This window comes from Paroedura picta, chromosome 8 (assembly GCF_049243985.1).
Source record: "Paroedura picta isolate Pp20150507F chromosome 8, Ppicta_v3.0, whole genome shotgun sequence".
NCBI classification, from domain to species: Eukaryota; Metazoa; Chordata; class Lepidosauria; order Squamata; family Gekkonidae; genus Paroedura; species Paroedura picta.
In genome coordinates, this window is record NC_135376.1 from 699,664 (window position 1) to 712,140 (window position 12,477).

Consider the following 12,477-nt stretch of genomic DNA (forward strand, 5'->3'; position numbering starts at 1 on the left):
ATGGGTCGGACACGACTTCGCACATAACAACAACAACAACTAGGAGTACAGGACCCAGGGCCAGGGGAGTTCTCCTGCCCCTCTCCTCCGCACTGGGGAGGCCCCAGGGGGGATATTGTGTCCCGTTCTGGACACCGCAGATCAAGGGGGATCTGGGCCGGCTGGAGCGTGTTCAGGGAAGGCCACTGGGATGGCCGAGGGGCCGGACTCTGTGCCTTACGAGGAGGAGGAGGGGCGGAGAGAGTTGGGCCTGGGTCGCTTGGAGAAGGGGGGGGGCGAGGGGGGAGAGGGCAGCTGGGTTGAACCACATAAAAAGTCGAAGAGGGGGACAACTTGTTCACTGCAGCTTTAGAGACGAGGGCGAGGAGCCATGGGTTCAAATCACGGGGAAGGAGGCTCCACTTGAATATTGGGAAGCCTCCTCTGGAGGTGCAGGCATGGGTGGGTGGGATCTGCTGCCTTGGAAGGTTATGCTCCTGCAGCTTGGGGTCGGGGCATCTCAAGGTTCCAGCCAACCGAGCAGGCCAGCAGCCTCAGCCTTGTGGTGGGGCAGCTCCGCCCCACTGGGCCCCTGAGCCTGCTTCACAGAGGGGCTTGGCGGCCCCAAACAGCCCAAGACCAGCCCCCCTCCCCCCGGCAGCCTCAGCCCCCAACCGCCTCCTTACCACGACCCTCTTCCCTTGGCCAAAGAGCACCGTGTGGTTGTAAACCGTGATCCGCAGCCCTTTGAGGAAGGTGATCCCGCCGGACCCAGCCTGGGCCTTGTTCTCCCCCTCGATGCTGAAGTCCTCCAGCCGGGCCGGGGCGCTGGGCTGCCTCGCGGCCACCACGTACGTGTGCCGCCCTTGGAAGTGGTGCAGGAGGCCGTCGAACGTCATGTAGTGGGGGTCCCCTGAGACCAAGCACTTCCCAAAGCCTGGGGGAGAGGAGGGGGAGGCACAGTCTGCACCAGGCCAGCCCCCCGGCAGAGGGAGCTCCTGAGGGAGGGTGGAGGGCCCCGGGGAGCTGCCCCCGGACAATCGGCCGGGAGCCCTGGCTCTCCTTCCCCCTGGAGGGCTTGCTTTGGGTGGACCAGTGTCCTCTCACCCAGCTGCAGAACGAGCAGCTGCAGAAGAGTTGGGATGGAGAAACGTCACTGTCAGAGAAGGGGCACCCTGAGACCATCTTCCCGTTCCTCATCGGGACTTAAAGACCCCAAAGGGCTCGACTCAGGGGGCGGTTGTGCAGCCACACAGAGTCCGGGGACACCTGAGAGACCGACGGGGGTGGGGGGGGCAGGGCTGGCACTTTGGGAGGCGGAGCTTGGCCTCTCGATGACATTCTCTGTCCGGAGACTCTTGCTGCTGGGCTCAACGCTCCCTCCTTGCTGGGGACTGCCCGGTCCAGAAGGCCCCCCGAGGGCCCCCCGCCCTGGCTCCCCTCCATCACACACACCTGTTGGCTTGCAGCTGTACTTCCCGTTGTTCTTGAGCTGGCAGACCTCTCCGGCCTCACACCCGAAGCTCTGGCACTGCAGGACGCCTCCCGGGGGGCAGCGGCACTTCTGGGTGCAGTGGGGGGTCACCCAGCTCTCCCCAACCTAGAATCATAGAATCATAGAATCATAGAATCATAGAATCATAGAATCATAGAATCATAGAATCATAGAATCATAGAGTTGGAAGGGGCCATACAGGCCATCTAGCCCAACCCCCTGCTCAACGCAGGATTAGCCCTAAGCATCCTAAAGCATCCAAGAAAAGTGTGTATCCAACCTTTGCTTGAAGACTGCCAGTGAGGGGGAGCTCACCACCTCCTTAGGCAGCCTATTCCACTGCTGAACCACTCTGACTGTGAAAAAGTTTTTCCTGATATCTAGCCTATATCGTTGTACTTGAAGTTTAAACCCATTTCTGCGTGTCCTCTCCTCTGCAGCCAGCAGAAACAGCATCCTGCCCTCCTCCAAGTGACAACCTTTCAAATACTTAAAGAGGGCTATCATGTCCCCTCTCAACCTCCTTTTCTCCAGGCTGAACATTCCCAAGTCCCTCAACCTATCTTCATAGGGCTTGGTCCCTTGGCCCCAGATCATCCTCGTCGCTCTCCTCTGTACCCTTTTAATTTTATCTACGTCATTCTTGAAGTGAGGCCTCCAGAACTGCACACAGTACTCCAGGTGTGGTCTGACCAGTGCCGTATACAATGGGACTATGACATCTTGTGATTGTGATGTGATGCCTCTGTTGATACAGCCCAAAATGGCATTTGCCTTTTTTACCGCTGCAACCTGTGGGGGCGGGCAACGGTCACTGCTTGCCTCCCCCTCAGCTCACTCCATTCCTTGGTTCGTTTTATAGGCTTATAGCCTAAAATCTAAAACCAAAAATGAAACAAGCCCCAGCTCTCCCCCTCCCAAAAAAGATACCTGCAATTCAGACTCCCTTGGGAGCCCTGGCAAACGGGTGTGTGTGTGTGTGTGAGAGAGAGAGAGAGAGAGGTGTTGCCGTGCCTCCTGATGATTGGGGGGGGGGCTTCCCACCTCTTCAGGGAGCCCCTCCACAGAGCCAGAGCCATGAATGGACTTGGGCTGCCCTGAAGTGTGTGTGTGGGGGGGTTAGTGGTGGCCCCAGGGAAGGTTTTCCCCAGCCGGACCCTGCGGGGCAGAACCTCTTTGTTCAGCTTCTGCTTTTCATTTCTAGGCCCCCCTTCCCAGGGAACAGGCCCAGTATCCCAGACCAGGAAATAGCTGTCCATGCAGATGAGGGTAAGAGCTCTGACAGGTCCTTTGGGGGGATAACATGGATCCCAGTTCTAATTTCCCATGGGAGGGAAGGAAGGAGGAGGGGAGGGAGATCTATTTAAATGTGACATTGCTCGTTTTGGCCTTGACCCTTTGCTCTGATCAGGCCCAGATCTCTGCTGTTAGCTCATTCCAGCACTGGACAGATCCTTCTCCTGGATGCCTGAGGCCGATCCTGCCCTGAGCAGAGGGTGGGACTAGATGGCCTGCATGGCCCCTTCCCACTCTAGGATTCTAGGAGTCTAGTTCAGCCGGGGAAGGAGCTGCCTAAGGAGGTGGGGAGCTCCCCTTCCCTGGTGGTCTTCAAGCAGCGGCTGGACAGATCCTTCTCCTGGATGCAGGAGGCTGATCCTGCACTGAACAGGGGGTGGGACTAGATGGCCTGCATGGCCCCTTCCCACTCTAGGATTCTAGGAGTCTAGTTCAGCAGTGGAATAGGCTGCCTCAGGAGGTGGGGGCTCCCCTTCACTTCAAGCAGCGGCTGAACAGATCCTTCTCCTGGATGCTTGAGGCTGATCCTGCACTGAGCAGGGGGTGGGACTAGATGGCCTTCAAGGCCCCTTCCCACTCTAGGATTCTAGGAGTCTAGTTCAGCAGAGGAAGGGGCTGCCTCAGGAGGTGGGGAGCTCCCCTCACTGGCGGTCTTCAAGCAGCGGCTGGACAGATCCTTCTCCTGGATGCTGGAGGCTGATCCTGCACTGAGCAGGGGGTGGGACTAGATGGCCTGCATGGCCCCTTCCCACTCTAGGATTCTAGGAGTCTAGTTCAGCAGTGGAAGGGGCTGCCTAAGGAGGTGGGGAGCTCCCCCTCACTGGCCGTCTTCAAGCAGCGGCTGGACAGATCCTTCTCCTGGATGCTTGAGGCTAGTCCTGCATTGAGCAGGGGGTGGGACTAGATGGCCTCATGGCCCCTTCTCACTCTAGGATTCCAGGAGTCCAGTTCAGCAGGGGAAGGGGCTGCCTCAGGAGGTGGGGAGCTCCCCCTCACTGGCCGTCTTCAAGCAGCGGCTGGACAGGTCCTTCTCCTGGATGCTGGAGGCTGATCCTGCCCTGAGCAGGGGGTGGGACTGGTTGGCCTGCATGGCCCCTTCCCACTCTAGGATTCTAGGAGTCTAGTTCAGCAGGGAAGGGGCTGCCTGAGGAGGTGGGGAGCTCCCCCTCACTGGCCGTCTTCAAGCAGAGGCTGGACAGATCCTTCTCCTGGATGCTTGAGGCTGATCCTGCATTGAGCAGTGGGTGGGACTAGATGGCCTCATGGCCCCTTCTCACCCTAGGATTCCAGGAGTCTAGTTCAGCAGTGGAAGGGGCTGCCTAAGGAGGTGGGGAGCTCCCCCTCACTGGCCGTCTTCAAGCAGCGGCTGGACAGATCCTTCTCCTGGATGCCTGAGGCTGATCCTGCACTGAGCAGGGGGTGGGACTAGATGGCCTGCGTGGCCCCTTCCCACTCTAGGATTCTAGGAGTCTAGTTCAGCAGTGGAATGGGCTGCCTAAGGAGGTGGGGAGCTCCCCCTCACTGGCCGTCTTCAAGCAGAGGCTGGACAGATCCTTCTCCTGGATGCTTGAGGCTGATCCTGCACTGAGCAGGGGGTGGGACTAGATGGCCTGCATGGCCCCTTCCCACTCTAGGATTCTAGGAGTCTAGTTCAGCAGTGGAATGGGCTGCCTAAGGAGGTGGGGAGCTCCCCCTCACTGGCCGTCTTCAAGCAGCGGCTGGACAGATCCTTCTCCTGGATGCTGGAGGCTGATCCTGCACTGAGCAGGGGGTGGGACTAGATGGCCTGCATGGCCCCTTCCCACTCTAGGATTCTAGGAGTCTAGTTCAGCAGTGGAATGGGCTGCCTAAGGAGGTGGGGAGCCCCCCCCTCACTGGCCGTCTTCAAGCAGAGGCTGGACAGATCCTTCTCCTGGATGCTTGAGGCTGATCCTGCACTGAGCAGGGGGTGGGACTAGATGGCCTGCATGGCCCCTTCCCACTCTAGGATTCTAGGAGTCTAGTTCAGCAGTGGAATGGGCTGCCTAAGGAGGTGGGGAGTTCCCCCTCACTGGCTGTCTTCAAGCAGCGGCTGGACAGATCCTTCTCCTGGATGCTGGAGGCTGATCCTGCACTGAGCAGGGGGTGGGACTAGATGGCCTGCATGGCCCCTTCCCACTCTAGGATTCTAGGAGTCTAGTTCAGCAGGGGAAGGGGCTGCCTAAGGAGGTGGGGAGCTCCCCCTAACTGGCGGTCTTCAAGCAGTGGCTGGACAGATCCTTCTCCTGGATGCTGGAGGCTGATCCTGCACTGAGCAGGGGGTGGGACTGGATGGCCTTCATGGCCCCTTCCCACTCTAGGATTCTAGGAGTCTAGTTCAGCAGTGGAAGGGGCTGCCTAAGGAGGTGGGGAGATCCCCCTACCTGGCTGTCTTCAAGCAGCGGCTGGACAGATCCTTCTCCTGGATGTTTGAGGCTGATCCTGCACTGAGCAGGGGGTGGGATTAGATGGCCTGCATGGCCCCTCCCCACTCTACGGTTCTGTGATCCGAGGAATGCCCACCTTGTGATAAGTGCCGTTCTTGTCCCGACAGCCGCACTCGCTCAAGGGCACGCACTGGTCGTCGCTGAGCACAAAGCCCTCCTCGCAGGCGCATCCTTCCAGGCACTCCCCTGGCGGCTTCTCACAGAGGGCCTCGGCATAGATGTTGGTGCATGTCGGGGGGCAGGGCGGGGCGCAGGGTGTGTAATGGCTGTTGGAGGGACATGGCAGAGCTGCGGGGCAGAGAGGAAGAAGCAGAGAGCTGGAGACCGAGAGCCTAGAGGCAGAGCAGGAGGCCGTGCCAACTTTCTTGGATGACTCAGCTGCCAACCGCAGCCCCGGAGCAAGGGGAGTGCCGTGGTGGCCGTGGCCAGAGTCTGCCTGGCCCCTGGGAGAGCCCTGCTGGGGGCAGCGCAAGGAGACTCAGGGCCTCCCGCTTCCCCCCTCCCCGCCAGGCCCATGCCCCACAGCCCCTGTGCTCACAGCAGCTAGCTTGGCAAGCAGGATTGCATGGGAGAATTAACCCAGTTCGATTTCTGGCCCCACCAACGGCAGTCAGGCCACCCTGGGTGCTGCTCTTTGGAGCCTCGCTCTCCGGATCTCAGGGTCTCTCATCTCCTTGCAGGCAGGACCCTTGCATGGCTCCCCCTGCGGAGGCTCAGGCTGCTCAGCCCTCCTCCAACGGGGCATTTCCCAGCTGGTCCCCAGCTGCCCTCCCTGAGAGAATCGCTCCTGCTCCGCTCCCAGCCCCTCCCAGCCCCCCCCCGCTTCCCTCCCTTACGGCAGAAGGTCCAGTTCCTCCAGTGGAGCTCGATGCCCTCGGCCTTGCAGGCGTCCGCGTAGGCTTGCGCAATGGCGCAGAGCGTGGCGCGCATCCCTCCGTACTTGCACATGTCGTAAATGCAGGTCTGGACAAAATGCTCCAGCTTGATCTTGCTGTGGCACGCTGCAAAGACGCCCGACTGCAGGACGTGGCATTGCTCTTCGATGGTCGGCCTGTCTGCGGGGGGGCAGGGGGGGCCCAGGTCCTCCCGTGTGTCTGGCAGGCAGCTGCAAGAGAAAGAGGCGGGGGGGTTGGGGGGGTTGGAGGGGTTGGGGGGCATCTCTGGCCGGGCAGCCAGACAGTCTTGGGGTCTTCTGGCTACATCACCCGTGTGCCATTACAATATATACATAATTAAGTTTATAATTGTAAGTAGAAAGTTAGGCTAACAATTCCTTAAATAAGAACCTGGCCATGGGGGGTTATGGCAGACCACATGTGTCCCCCCATCTCCCTGCCGTAATTTTTTCTGACGCATTCTCAAAGCAAGGGCAGATGTTGGAGTTGGGGATGTATGCATGTCCCCCCCCCCCCATCAATTGCCACCGAGCCCCTGGGCACGGCCCCCCCCCTTGTGAGTGAAAGAGGAGTGGCAGAAGCACATGCATGCCTACCCAGCCACACTGTCCTCGTCCACCTTCCAGCTGTTGCCAAACTGTGTGACGTTCCTGGCCAGGGTGCCATTGGGCATCAGCAGCTCGTCTTCGGCCTCGCCGTTGTAGTTCCCGCATAGGCCACACACCTGCCGGCCACAGGGAGAGGGGTCAGAGGCCGGTGCCCCAGGCCCCCCTGCTCTGGTCACTCACTCATCCACTCATCCACCCACACGCTCCCTCCACGGATTCCCTGTGATTTTGACACCGGCTGCATATGAACCCCAGCCACAGCAGCCTGGCACTTCTGGCATTTGAGAGGGGAAACCCTGAGGGTGACTCCAAAGTGTCCAGGCTTGTTCATTAGCAAGGACCACAGAACCCAAGAGCTGGACGGGACCTCCAGAGTCATCTAGTCCAACACCCTGCAAAATGCCGGGTTTCCACAACTCCCTTCCCAGAGCCTTCTCTCTTCGTGCCTTCCAAACTCCTAGTCCCGCCCCCTCTGCCTTCCATGGGGCTACATCTCACCATGCCCCCTCCCCCCAGTGCCTGCTGCCCACAGGGCATCCCTGGCCTGGTTTGGCCCCTCCCCGTCCCCAATGGCATTCAGGCACAGGCTGGACTCTCGCCTCCTGGCGCACGGGATGACCTCAGAAGGAGCCCCTCCTTCAGGAGCCCTAGCCCCTCCCCCGTGCCACATGGTGACGCACCGGATAGGAGCCCCTGCGCAGCACAGTCCCAGCCACAGAGCAGGAGCCTCCCGCGCACACCCACCTTGGCAGCGTAAGAGCTGGGCAGGCTGATTTCCAGGTAGAGGTCTCCGTCGTACTTCACGAGAAGCCCAAAGTCTGTCTCCACCACCATGTAAATGCCCACGTTGCCCACGGCCACGCTTCCTCGGGACCGGCTCCCCACGGGGGTGTAGACTCTCTCATTGTTGAGCTGAGGGCAACAGGGCACCGTCAAGCAGGGGGGGGGACGACACAGACGGTCCCCGGGGGGGGGAGGGAGGGAGCTGTGCTCAGCAGAAGAGTCAGGGGCACATGAACGGAGCCAGCCCCATTCTGCGACTCACTCTCTGCAGGCCTGCCCTTATCCTCCACCCCAGGACGAGTGGCCAGAGACCTCACAGGCACGCCTTGGAGGGCCCACCTCCGCCCGTGCTCCGTCAGCTGTGCTGGCTTCCAGCTGAATTCCTACGCGTTTCTCATTTATTTCTGTCTCCCTCCAGTTAATTTTCCTGTGTCCTCCCCCCTCTTCTTGCTCTCAAGACCTTCTCATCTAGGGTTCCCAGAAGTCCTCTGCCTAGAAGCCTTCTCAGTCCGCAGCGGAAGGGCTGGATTTGAGTCCCGCAGCTCTTAGGGGCCAGCTCCCAGAAGTCAAAGCTCCCCTTGCCAGCCCCCAGGGGGAACTCTGATGCTCCAAAGCCCCTGCCCTGAAAGTCTTTAAGGCCTCCTGGACTCAGACCCGCTCTTCGACTGCGGACCAGTACGGCTGCCTCCTGAAGCCCAGAACACCAGGCATGCTGCTTCTAGGCATTCTCTCGCAACATCTTTCTGCAGCACCAGCCAGCCCAAAGTGACTAGACCCAAGTGCCAGTTCCCCCTCCATACCAGGACCCTCTTGTTCTTCTGAAGGGTGACCCGGGTGCCGTAGACGTCGACATAGATCTCCCGCAGGTAGGTGGCCCCTCTTGGGCCCCGGTCTTCATTTTGGCCGCTGATGGCGAAGGGGGCGATGCCGCTGCTGCTGCTGCCGTCACAGACCCTGACGAGAGTGTAGGTGCACGTGCCCAGGAAGGTGAGCATCACCTTGTCAAAGGTGTAGTAGTGGGGGTCGCCCACCACGTGGCAGGAGGCTCGGTCTGCGGAAGGGAAACATTTGGGACTGGAGAGCAACAGGCAGAGAAGACCCCTGGACGACTCCGGGGCCGCTCCTGCCTCCATTTCTCCCCCTCGGAGGCACCCGGCGGTCTGGGGCTGGCCTAGCGGGGACTGAAGGGGGGCGGGGCTCTGGGTCTCATCCGTCCCACTCATGAGGCCCCTTTTGATTCTGCAGGGCACCTCTTGGCGAGGTTTGAGTCCCTTTGGTCCATCCATTTATGGTGAACATTTATATGCTGCTTTTCATAGAATCATAAAGCTGGAAGCGGCCATTCAGGCCATCTAGTCCAACCCCCTGCTCAACGCAGGATCAGCCCTAAGCATCCTAAAGCATCCAAGAAAAGTGTGTATCCAACCTTTGCTTGAAGACTGCCAGTGAGGGGGAGCTCACCACCTCCTTAGGCAGCCTATTCCACTGCTGAACTACTCTGACTGTGAAAACGTTTTTCCTGATATCTAGCCTATATCGTTGTACTTGAAGTTTAAACCCATTACTGCGTGTCCTCTCCTCTGCAGCCAGCAGAAACAGCATCCTGCCCTCCTCCAAGTGACAACCTTTCAAATACTTAAAGAGGGCTATCATGTCCCCTTTCAACCTCCTTTTTTCCAGGCTGAACATTCCCAAATTTTCTACTAAGGCAATGCAATGGACAAAATCAGTTCCAGGAAACAGAACGCCTCCTTAAAATATATGTGCTGCTATTAATTCATTAATTAATTGGGTTTGTTTCCTGCTGCTATCGGAAACTGTTTCATGGCGGGTTACAGTAATAAAACCCCCACAAAAAGTAAAACAATATTAAAACCCATGATGAACGACTGCAAGCTAAAAACCTGACCTCCCACCTCTGGGCCCCAGCAAGCTCCCATGGCAAAGTGAAGATCTGAATTTGGGCCTCACAGATCCTGGCTTGATACCCCGTCCACCCACCCACTAACAATATTTTATTTACAGTCACTCAGATCAGTACGATATATATTATCTATTTCATTTATTTATTCTTTGATTTGGATCCTGCCCCTTCCAGAAGGATCTGTCTGTCTGTCTGTCTGTCACCTGTCCCTCCATCCACCCGTCCGTCCCCACTTTTATCTTACCCTTCCACTAAGAGGTTTTGGGCAGTATTCTCTCTTTCTTCTTTTATCCTCACAACAACCCTGCAAAGATTGTGAGGGGGCGGGCAGGAAGGGTCATGCCAGTGCCTGGCTGTGTGGCCCTTCCTCACATGCCCAGGGAAATAACAACTGTCACTTTGGGGTCAGAAGGCAAATTTCCTCTGGGCCAGGCTGGTCGGGGATTCTGGGGTTTTTTTGGGGGGTGGTATCATTTGGGCATGAAATTGGGGTCCCTCTGTGTGGGCAGGTAGTTGTGAATTTCCTGCATTCTACAGGGGGTTGGACTAGATGACCCTGGAGGGCCCTTCCAACTCTATGATTCTAAGGCCAGGCCAAGACAGAGTGACCAGTCCCAGGCCCCCTGGCAGGAGACTTGAACCCAGGCCTCCTGTAATGTAGTCCCAGTGTGCTGAGTCTCCACTGTGCTTTTGCCTAGTCCTTTTGGGCTGAGGCTGGCAATGCCCACGAGGGGCAGCCCGTCCCCTGACTCACCCCTGGGGTGGCATCCCAGCACGCCGTCCTGCAGCTGGCATTTCTCTTGCACGCTGCACTCCCAGGGTTGGCAGGTGACGGAGTGGTTGCGCTCACAAGTGCAGCGTTCAGAGCAGGCTCCATCCATGTACCAGGACTCTCCCAGCTGCCCGAGAGAGGAGAAGGAGGGAGGGTCATGGGGGGGCCAACCTCTTCCCGGGGTCTTTCCCATCTGGGAGCCTCTTGCCTCTGAGAGGCCCCCAGTTCTATCACCCTGCAGAGCTCCTCGGGGCTTCTGTTTCACCCCTTCTCTGGCTCTCTCAGATATTGCTGGTCCTTTCTGTGCTCAGTGGGGCCCGCGGGGCATAGTGCAATGGGGGCTCAGGGAGAGCTTGCCTCACGGTACTGGTCCTGCTCATCGAGACACCCGCAGCTGTTCTCCGGCACGCAGTGGTCTCCGCTCAGCAGGAAGCCTTCCTCGCAGAAGCAGCCCTCCACCAGCAGGGGGCTGCAGGGGCCGGCCACCGAGGGCGTTGCGCAGCTGGGAGGGCACCGGTCCCCACAGCTCTGGTACAGGCTTCCCATAGGACAGGTGATGGCTGCCGGGGAAAGGAGGCAGACGAGGTCAACAAGAACCCCCTCCCCCGATGGCCCCTGCATGGGCACAGCCTGCCCCCTGCATGGGCATCTCCCTCCCCACCCACAGCCCACAAGACCACCACAAAAGATATCTGGCACCAAAACATGCAAGCAGCACCAAACCGTTTCATGGGCTGCTCCCTCCCCACAAGCCCCAGGCAAGCCCCACTCACGGCAGAGGGTGGCGTTTCTCCACTCCAGGCACGTGCCGGCGTTAGCGCATGCAGAGGCATAGGCCTGCAGTCCGTAGCAGAGGGCGGTGTGCTGCCCACCGGTGAGGCACAGGTCGTAAATGCAGTTGGCAAAGAAGGGCGCAGGGTCTAGCGAGGGGTGGCAGCTGCTGAAGACCCCTGGGGGAGGCGGAGGGGGGAGAGAGAGAGCGAGAGAGAGAGAGTGAGAGAGAGCAGCTCCTCAGGGGAACAGGCTTCCTCGGGAGGTGGAGGGTGCTCCTTCCTTGGAAGTTCTTAAGCAGAGGCTGGAGAGCCACCTGACGGAGAGGCTGATGCTGGGAACTTAGGTGGATTGTGAGGGGGTGGGCAGGAGGGGGTGGGCAAGGTCAGTCCTGGGAATTGCCTCCCCCCACTGGACGGGACATTTGCCCCATGGGTGCCCACTGACAGCTAAGCTGTCCTCTCCTCACAAGCAAAGACCAACCTGTGGGATCGGTGATCAGCTTGCATGCCGAGTCCCTCTGGATTTCTTCCTCCAGCTCTGGATCGCACTCTGGAGGAGGGAGAGTGGGACAGGATCTGCCCGAAGAAGGGAGCAGAAGATGTCATGGCCTGGCTGTTGTAGGAGAAGGCAGCTGGGCCCCTGGCAGAGGATCTGTTCTGGGCCTGCTTCAGAGCTTGGATTTGGGGCCTCTCTGCCCTGTGCAAGGTGGGACATCTGCCCACAGCACGTCCCTTCCCAGGACCCCGGCAGAATGCCTGCAGAGACCTCCTTGGAGCCCTCAAATTCATTCCAAGAGTCTGTGCGGAGGCATTTCCCAGAACAGCGAGGAGGCACAGGATGGCCAACTCAGGGGGGGGGGCGTATTGCTGCCTCACTCTGATCAAACGCCCCCCCCCCTCTTTTCACATCATGCTCCATTAAGCTCTTGGATCTGCAAGAACTGTTGTCTCTAGCAGGACAGCCTTCCCTTTGCTCAGCCCAAGGGACAAGCCCGGGGAGGGGGGAATGACCCCCACCCACAGCGCTTGCTGGATGACCCTGAATGCTGTCCAGTGGTTGAGCGCTTTATCTGTGCTGCGGTGGGAAAGCACCCAGAGGACAGGTGAGAGGGTGGGGCCCCCTCGGAGGGCAGGAGCAGGCCAGGCCATCACCCAGGGGCAGGCAGGCACCCTGCTCAGCTAGCCCAGGGCAGCAGGAGGGCAGACCCCATGGACCCCTTGGCCCCCTTGCCCTCCACCCTGAGGGGGGCCCTGCCCTGCCCTGCCCGGCCACGTACTCGGAGCCATTGTCTGGAACCAGCCAGCTGTCGCCGAGGTCGGTGGAGTCGCTGGCAGGCTGCCCATCAGGCTTCAGGTTGTCGTCGCTGGGATCCTGGTTGTAATTACCTGGCGTGGTCAGAGAAACAGGGGTGAGGACTTCTGCTCTGGGCTGGCCCCCCAGGAAGCAACGAGGTCTGTCTGGGCCGAGAGGGGAGGGGAGGGGTGG

At 59.3% G+C, this 12,477-nt stretch overlaps 1 protein-coding gene across 9 annotated transcripts in view; it reads right to left on the reverse strand.

Moving 5' to 3' along the window:
- LOC143842788 (IgGFc-binding protein-like) overlaps positions 1 to 12,477 on the reverse strand; it is a 57,759-nt gene that overhangs the window by 7,763 nt on the left and 37,519 nt on the right. For all 9 annotated transcript variants that reach the window (XM_077347981.1, XM_077347982.1, XM_077347979.1 and 6 more), the window contains 12 exons: positions 12,269 to 12,377; positions 11,473 to 11,567; positions 10,992 to 11,168; positions 10,576 to 10,778; positions 10,201 to 10,345; positions 8,323 to 8,573; positions 7,484 to 7,651; positions 6,728 to 6,855; positions 6,072 to 6,340; positions 5,312 to 5,523; positions 1,435 to 1,579; positions 666 to 916 (listed from right to left, as the gene is read on the reverse strand). In XM_077347981.1, the coding sequence (XP_077204096.1) occupies positions 666 to 916; positions 1,435 to 1,579; positions 5,312 to 5,523; positions 6,072 to 6,340; positions 6,728 to 6,855; positions 7,484 to 7,651; positions 8,323 to 8,573; positions 10,201 to 10,345; positions 10,576 to 10,778; positions 10,992 to 11,168; positions 11,473 to 11,567; positions 12,269 to 12,377 (2,153 nt within the window). The remainder of the gene's footprint in view (positions 1 to 665; positions 917 to 1,434; positions 1,580 to 5,311; positions 5,524 to 6,071; positions 6,341 to 6,727; positions 6,856 to 7,483; positions 7,652 to 8,322; positions 8,574 to 10,200; positions 10,346 to 10,575; positions 10,779 to 10,991; positions 11,169 to 11,472; positions 11,568 to 12,268; positions 12,378 to 12,477) is intronic.